This window comes from Rhinoraja longicauda, chromosome 39 (genome assembly GCF_053455715.1).
Source record: "Rhinoraja longicauda isolate Sanriku21f chromosome 39, sRhiLon1.1, whole genome shotgun sequence".
Lineage (NCBI taxonomy): Eukaryota > Metazoa > Chordata > Chondrichthyes > Rajiformes > Arhynchobatidae > Rhinoraja > Rhinoraja longicauda.
The window spans coordinates 1,092,835-1,101,623 of record NC_135991.1 but is presented as its reverse complement, the minus strand read 5'-3'; the positions used below and the strand labels follow the sequence as shown (position 1 = coordinate 1,101,623).

At 50.5% G+C, this 8,789-nt stretch overlaps 1 protein-coding gene across 1 annotated transcript; it reads right to left on the bottom strand.

Moving 5' to 3' along the window:
* Positions 1-470: 470 nt before the first annotated feature.
* On the bottom strand, positions 471-8,584 carry LOC144611081 (putative G-protein coupled receptor 139). Its single transcript, XM_078430162.1, has 2 exons — positions 8,392-8,584; positions 471-1,369 (listed from the first exon to the last, which is right to left on the bottom strand). The coding sequence occupies exons 1-2, from the start codon at positions 8,534-8,536 to the stop codon at positions 471-473; spliced, it is 1,044 nt and encodes a 347-aa protein (XP_078286288.1). The 5' UTR covers positions 8,537-8,584.
* Between the last annotated feature and the right edge of the window lie 205 nt (positions 8,585-8,789).

The following is an 8,789-nucleotide window of genomic DNA, read 5'->3' as shown; positions in this document are numbered from 1 at the left end:
GCAGCGATGAGGTTGTGTCACCCGTGTCCTTACCAATTCTCACTGTTAGCATCCATGTATATTTGAATTATTCTCATGTATTCAGACGTTCCAGGGGACACCAACATTTTATATTCCCTTTGAGAACCCGGTCCCCAGCACCATTCCACCCACCCATCAGAAACCCAGCGACAAGGAGACAGTTATCAGAAGTGATTAAAATAGTTTATTCCCGGTCACTATGAACAACCTGCTTCCTGTGTGATTCGTGCAGAAGGCTTATCCCGTGATTTACAATGTCCAGTATTGCTGTACTTGGACAACATTGAGATTATATTATGAAGAAAGGAGTTGCAGATACTGATTTATTGGTTGTAAATGGCAGCGACTGAATTACATAATTCGCTACCCCGGATACCTCCTGAAAACGTCGGTTTAAGATGTGTACACCTGTTCAATGTTCTGCTATATTTATAACTAGACTGGGAATACTAATGTTTCAATGATATGATTAATTTCACAATGAAATTCACGGGGTATTTAACCACGTTCTTCAGCTCCTCTCGGAACTTTCTCTGGGTCAGGACATAAATACATGTGTTGGTGCAGGTACTCAGAACCTGGAGCATAAACGAAATTTTCGGAAGATGACTGTCCGCGATGTACTCAGCGCCCAAAGCGCGCTCAGTCACAATATATACAATCAGTGTGCTCCACAACGCAATGAAACTGCCCGATATGCTGAACAGTAAAACGATGGATTTCCTCCGATTCTCCATCTCCGGATCCTTGTCATTCTGTCCAGTGTTGCGGCCCCGGAGCAATCTGCGGACCCGACCAGAGACTAGAATATATCTGGCGGTCAGTGAATTGACCAACAAAAGCAAAACGAACGGGAGACAAGGATTTAAGGTCAGGTAGAAGAACTCAAACACAGTCCATGAAAGTAAAGTTAAGAAAGATTGTTTCAAGGCACACCCTCGTGGTTTATTGTCGGTAATATATGCTGATTGGAATGTAAAATACCACGGTACGTTTATTAAACAGCTCAGAGAAATGACGGTTCCGATAACAACACTCGCCGTTCGCTCGGTGCAATATTTTGTTTTCAGCTTCTGACAACAAATGGCCACAAACCGATCAAACGTGAAACCCACGGTAAACCAAACAGAGATTGTTGTGGCTGCGATGGCCAGGGTCCAGGTGATGGAGCACACGGGGGTGATGGTGAAGAACGACAGCGGGAAATACATGACAACAATGGACCTTATTATGACATCAATGATGAGGACCATGAGGTCGGCCGCTGCCATTGCCACCAGGTAGCGAGTGATGCATTTGGAGAGGCCGCACTTCCCCCGGGACAGGATCACAATCGTCACCAAGTTAACTGCGAAAGAACGAACGAAGGATGTTATCTGGCGTTCACGAACAATACCCAGAGCTGAATGGATTTCCGAGTGACATTTACTACTGAGTTTACAGAATAAATTAAATTACAAGACATATCAGCAGACAGATAATGAAAAGATACGTGGCCCGCGCAGCTCTCGGGATCCGGGTTGGATTTTCTCCTCTGACTCTGGCTGTCCGTCGGTTCCCGCGCGAACGGATGCTTTCCCTCGTAGCACCAGTTACCTGATCCAATCGAGAGATCATTCCGTATCTTAGCTGGGTGCTCTAATTGACTTCGCGATGCAGATGACAAGTGTGCCAGTGGCGGTGCGTGGATCAGTGTGCGAGAATAATCTGCAGGCTCAAAGTAAATCAGAAGGTCGCCGAGAGGCTGACAGTATTCCTCTTTGGAAATGGCAAATCTAGATAGACCGTTTGTCCTCCTTACCGAAAGATAAATGTCGTTATTGGAGCACAATGCACAGATAGGGGTAGAGTCCTTCAGCGTGGAAACAGGCTCTTCGGCCCGGCTTGCCCATGCCACATCTACTCTAGTTCCACCAGCGCGTGTTTGATCTAGATCCTTCTAAACCCTTCCTATCCATGTACCTATCAAAAGGTTCAAAATATTGGGTCGAAAAACACAATCGCCACAATTTGCGCAGACCAGAGTCTGTGACTGGGGCAATAACAGTTCAATTTGAAATCGTCTAACAGTTTCCAGTCCTGTAAAGTTTCGACTAACTTCAAAGCAATTTTCAAAGGCTTCTCTACCCCGTTCTTGAATTCTGTTCGCCATATTACAGGAAGGATGTGATGGCGGAGAGGGTGCAAGGGTTTACGAGAATGATGCCTGGATTAGAGGATATTGGCTACAGGGAGAGGTTGGACAGAATTAGATTGTTTGTTTCTGGAATGCTGGAGGATTCCGGGCCACCTACAGAAGTATAGAAAATAGCAACCTTATTTCCAGGATAGGAAAACCAAATATTTGAGGGAAGTGATTTAAGGTGTGAAGGGCAAAGCTTAAGGGAGAAGCTAGCACCATTTTTCTTATACACAAAGGCTGAGAGCCCGGACGCTGCCAGGGTGGGGGCTTGGGTTGGTGTTTGGGCCAGGTCGAATAGTGGTGTTTCAGAGACATTTGGATACGTAAATAGATTTGCAGAGAATAGAGGGATATGGGTTAGCACAGGCAAATAGGAGTTGGCCTTGGCATGTTCGACACAGACATTGTGGACCGAATGGCCTGTTTTGTGATGGACAGTTCTATGTTTTATATTTTGTTTTTAATCATTTCCTGTCACCACCCGACTCCTACCACTGGGACAACTTTGTATCTAATTCTTCCCAACTGGATCCTGTTTGCGCTAACCTTCCAGGTCAGTCGACCATGCGGGACCCTGTGAAAGCCATGACTAAAGTACACGTCAGCCACCATGCCCAAGTTAATACCCTTGGTTATTTATTTGAAAAGTTCATCATATTCTTGAGACACAGTTTCTCAGGAACAAAGTCACGCTTCCTATTTATAATCAGTGTTTACCTTTCCAAATTACGATGAGTCGTGTAGCACTGAATACCCCCAGGCAAATTTGCCACCACCGATATCAGAATGACCCGCCTGCAGATCTGTGCATACATTCCACATAAAAGAAAAGCATCACTTCAAGGTCAATACCCAACTTTATGTGCCACAGGTATGCAGTAAACAATTTGCATAGTGAAGCTGCAGTGGTGACTGGGCAGGGTAAAGGTGAGAGTGGGGCAGGGGAAGGGTGAAGGTTACAGTGGGGACTGGGCAGATTGAAGGTGCAGTGGGGATGGGGCAGGGTGAGGTTACAATGGGGACTGGGTATGGTGAAGTTACAGTGGGGGCTGGGCAGGGTGTGGTGAAAGTGTGGAATTGGCTGGGTGACTGGGCAGTGGGGATGGGGCAGGGTGAGGTTACAGTGGGGATGGGGCAGGGTGAAGGTGCAGTGGGGATGGGGCAGGGTGAGGTTACAGTGGGGATGGGGCAGGGTGAAGGTGCAGTGGGGATGGGGCAGGGTGAGGGTACTGTTGGGATTGGGCAGGTGAGGTTACAGTGGGGATGGGGCAGGGTGAGGTTACAGTGGGGACTGGGTATGGTGAGGTTACAGTGGCGGCTGGGTATGGTGAGGTTACAGTGGGGGCTGGGCAGGGTGTGGTGAAAGTGTGGAATTGGCTGGGTGACTGGGCAGTGGGGATGGGGCAGGGTGAGGCTACTGTGGGGATGGGGCAGGGTGAGGCTACTGTGGGGATGGGGCAGGGTGAGGTTACAGTAGGGAATGGGGCAGGGTGAGGTTACACTGGGGACTGGGCAGGGTGAGGTTACAGTGGGGACTGGGCAGGGTGTGGTGAAAGTGGGGAATTGGCTGGGTGACTGGGCAGTGGGGATGGGGCAGGGTGAAGTTACAGTGGGGATGGGGCAGGGTGAAGGTGCAGTGGGGATGGGGCAGGGTGAGGCTACTGTGGGGACTGGGCAGGGTGTGGTGAAAGTGGGGAATTGGCCGGGTGACTGGGCAGTGGGGATGGGGCAGGGTGAGGTTACAGTGGGGATGGGGCAGGGTGAGGTTACTGTGGGGATGGGGCAGGGTGAAGGTGCAGTGGGGATGGGGCAGGGTGAGGTTACAGTGGGGACTGGGCAGGGTGATGGTGTACTGGGAACTGGGCAGGGTAAGGTTACTGTGGGGACTGGGCGGGGTGTGGTGAAAGTGGGGAATTGGCTGGGTGACTGGGCAGTGGGGATGGGGCAGGGTGAGGTTACAGTGGGGATGGGGCAGGGTGAGGTTACTGTGGGGATGGGGCAGGGTGAAGGTGCAGTGGGGATGGGGCAGGGTGAGGTTACAGTGGGGGCTGGGCAGGGTGTGGTGAAAGTGGGGAATTGGCTGGGTGACTGGGCAGTGGGGATGGGGCAGGGTGAGGTTACAGTGGGGATGGGGCAGGGTGAGGTTACTGTGGGAATGGGGCAGGGTGAGGTTACAGTGGGGATGGGGCAGGGTGAGGTTACTGTGGGGATGGGGCAGGGTGAGGTTACTGTGGGGATGGGGCAGGGTGAGGTTACAGTGGGGTTGGGGCAGGCTGAGGTTACAGTGGGGATGGGGCAGGGTGAGGTTACTGTGGGGATGGGGCAGGGTGAGGTTACTGTGGGGATGGGGCAGGGTGAGGTTACTGTGGGGATGGGGCAGGGTGAGGTTACAGTGGGGATGAGGCAGGTGAAAGTATAATTGTGATTGGGCAGGGTCAAGGGGCAGTGGAGACAGGGCATGTTCAACGGGCAGTGGTGACTGTGGAGGATGAGGTTACAGTCGGGGCTGGGTTGGGTGAAGGAGCAGTGGAGACTGGGCAGGGAAAGGTACAGCGGGGAATAGGCAGGGTGCATTTACAGAGGGAAATGGGCAGGGTGAAGTTACTGTGGGGATTGGGCAGGGTTAGCTTAGAGTGGGGACTGGGCAGGTTGAAGGGGCAGTCGGGACTGGGTTGGGTGATGGTGTAGTGGGCACTGGGCATTGTCACCAGGCAGTGAGGACTGGGCTGAGTTACGGTGCGGTGGGGACTGGGCAGGTTGAAGGGGGCAGTGGAGACTGGGCAGCTTCAAGGTGCAGTAGCGTCTGGGCAGGGTGAATGGGCAGTGGGACTGGGCAGGGTGAGGTTACAGTGGGGACTGGGAAGGGTGAAGTTACTGGGAGAATGGGCAGAGTGTGGTTACAGTGGAAGATTGGGTGGGTGACCGAGCAATGAAGACCGGGTAGGGTGAAGGTGCAGTGGGGGTTGGGCAGGGTGAGGTTACTATGGGGACTGGGCAGGATGACAGAGCAGTGGAGACTGGGCAATGTGAAAGTATCGTTGTGATTGGGCAGGGTCAACGGGCATTGGTGACTAGGCAGGGTAAGGTTACTGTGGGGACTGGGCAGGGTGAGGTTACTGTGGGGACTGGGCAGGATGAAGGGGCAGTGGGGACTGGGCAGGGTGAGGTTACACTGGGGACTGGGCAGGGTGAGTTTACACTGGGGACTGGGCAGGGTGAGTTTACACTGGGGACTGGGCAGGGTGAGGTTACTGTGGGGACTGGGCAGGGTGAGGTTACTGTGGGGATTGGGCAGAGTGAACGGGGAGTGGGGATTGGGCAGGGTGGCGGTGCAGTGGGGTCTGGGCCGGGGCAAGCCGCGGGCAGGATGAAGGTGCAGGTGGAAGGTGCAGTGCGGACTGTTTAGAGCAGAGTGTACAGCGCAGCGGCAGACTGCACGTCAGAATAGATAACATCGTATAAAGCAATACCCCAACTGGACCGTTCGCGATGTTTGAATCAATTTATTATCACCATCCATCTCCTCGCATCGTTCTGGAAATGCCTGCTCTCTGCCAAATAAACGGTTTCCCATTCAAGTTGTTCCGCTCTATACAACGATTCCTAATTGCCCGAACTCATCTCAGCAGCGCCAAGCACCATAGGTGCAGCGTGCTGACGGAACCTACATGCAATCTTCAAACTGGAACCTGACTGGTGATTTACTTATAAAACACATGTCCTTCGGCTCACAGAATCAGGTGTCAAAAGTCGACCAATCATTTCCACGAATCATGCTGTTTTAATTCAATGACATTAACAACAATTTACCTCAAATACTACTATTCTTTTGCTGGCATATAGGTAACTTACAGCAGCAAATTACCTGCCAAACTGCACATGCCGGGTCGAGGAAGGAAACCGGAGCAAATGGAGGAAACAGATGCGTTCACGAACAGAATGCGTCGACAACATAAAAGCAGTGCAAGATCGGAGCTCGTTCGCTTGATCTGTGAGGCCACAGAGCTACCAGCTACATTACTGTACCGACTGTGGAAAAATAAAATTAAGAAGTAGATACAGAAGGCAGTCATGACTTGTAAGAAACAAGTCGGGGCTGCACATACCTGTACAAGGACCAAAATCAACACATCTCAGACGAGCTGCAACACCGCACATTCTCAGCAAAACGAAGGTTAAATTACGAAATTGTAATATGCCAGTAAGTAAGTCGAGAAATCTGAGACGTGCAGAAGAATCAGGAACAATTCTCAGCTACCAATGAGTGACCGCGGGGACCTGTTACAACGCAACATCACATCAAATTGCCTTTCCTGCAGATCACTGCAGTGGTCAACCCCAGCCCCAGTGACCCGCAGCTCAAAGACTATTTTCAAATGGACCACATGCTGCCTTTTGTCACTGAGAATTATCACAGAGTCGGGCATCCTCACCACACACCACGTTGGCAACAACGTCACCACTCGGAGCGGCAACGGTTCAACAACCTCTCCGCAGTCAGTTGATGCGACCGTTCTGGAACAGCGGGGTTCCCATCACAGAGCAACAAGTAACGAAGAACAGAAACAGACCCGCGGCTGGGCCGTCATCCGTGCCCCCCCGCCGCAATATACAGATCTGATCTCAGGTTGGGACAAAACATAGATAAGAGTTGAAATGTATTCAGTCAATACGGCGCCATCTCTCTTAACCACTGCCTGAACTGTCATTAACACAGAAATGACCGAACTCAAGCAACTTCGCCAGGTACAGAGGGCGAAGCCAACGCGGCCCCGTTCCAGAAAGCGGAGCATCACAACCACGGGCCAGCGGGAAAGTCAAGAATAAAAAGTGGATGTTGCATATCGGAGATAAATCAGAAAATATTGCCAACAACTGGAAATGCTGGAATATCCTGGGCAGGTCCCATTCGACCAGACTGTACAAATTCACCCAAATTCACACCGTCACCGACAATAAAACCGCACATGAAATGCATAACGACAAGGTTAGATAAGAAAATAACTGCAGATGCTGGTACAAATCGAAGGTATTTATTCACAAAAAGCTGGAGTAACTCAGCAGGTCGAGATGTCTGAAGAAGGGTCTCGACTCCAAACGTCGCCCATTCCTTCTCTCCTGAGATGCTGCCTGACCTGCTGAGTTACTCCAGCATTTTGTGAATAAATACCTACGTCAAGGTTAGGAACACGTTACACAGATAATGTATAAGAAAATAACTGCAGATGCTGGTACAAATCGATTTATTCACAAAATGCTGGAGTAACTCAGCAGGTCAGGCAGCATCTTGGGAGAGAAGGAATGGGTGACGTTTCGGGTCGAGACCCTTGATGTTCCCGCCCGAGTGTGAGACCAGGGTTGTTGCTTTGCTGCCAGTTCAATTGTCCATTCAGCAACAACCTGCTCCAGACATTCGCTAAATTCCAGCCGTTGTTCTTTCCAACATCACCGCCGCTCAGATCAATGTGTTCCCTTCCTTGCTTCCCGAGAAAGAAACTTAGATTTGAAACTTTAACTCTTTCTCTTTCCACAAATGCTCCCAGACATGCGGTTTCAAGCATTTTTGCATTCACTCCAGGCCAGCGGGGATTATTTCCAAAATATGGAAATATCCCACGCCGCCTGTGCGATTATTGGGACTACAATAAAGAAAGTGCGCGGCGTGAAACTGGAGCGTTTCTCTGGCAGCAAAGCAACAACCCTGGTCTCACACTCGGGCGGGAACATCAACGGCTGAATTTAGTCCCGGAAAAAACGAGAAATAATTGGCAGCCGGACAGTTACACTCAGTAACAACCTGGATTATCTGAACACTTATCCTGAACACTTATACTGGATTATTTCAAAATGCATTTCACAAAGCGTGGGATCAGCAGTCTGTTACTCTAATTAGTCCACACACCAGAATGTACTGTGCATTCAGAACGATACAGCTGACGGGACAGCGACGGCAGGTTCATAGATCCACTGCTAGACGTTTTGAAGTCAACATAACACAGGACCATCTTGCCTGAGACTACCGTTTGAATGAAGATACGTGGTTATTTTAACATCAACGTCACCGTTCGCTAAATACCATACCCAGAATCGTCCAACAGTGAGACAAGCGGTCAATACGGCGCGCAGCCATCACGGATGTCAGATAAAACAGTGATAAACACGGTGCGTACCTGTGATTAACCACTCACCGGGAACACCAACCGCGGCCAGAATCGGATAGTAAATCAACATTATTTGATCAAGTATTGAGATATCCATGTTCTCTGTGACGTGACGACTCCTCTGTGACACAACACGCCGGGACTGCTGCCGAAAGGGTGATGAGATGCACATGGCATCCCTTGTTATAGCAGAGAGAAATCTCCAGCGGCACCAGTCTCCTTGCCAACGACGCCAGTGGCACTCACTGAACAAACACGTCACGCCAGCTGCTCCCAGTTTAGCACTGCTTTGGGAATTACAGACTTAAAGTGACACGTCAAACATCAGAAAGCAGTCTGTGGTTACCATGGCAGTGAACGTTGGCTAAAGTGTGCAGAGTCTATGCAGAAATCGGCCAGGACGCACTGACCAACCCGTTGCTTCA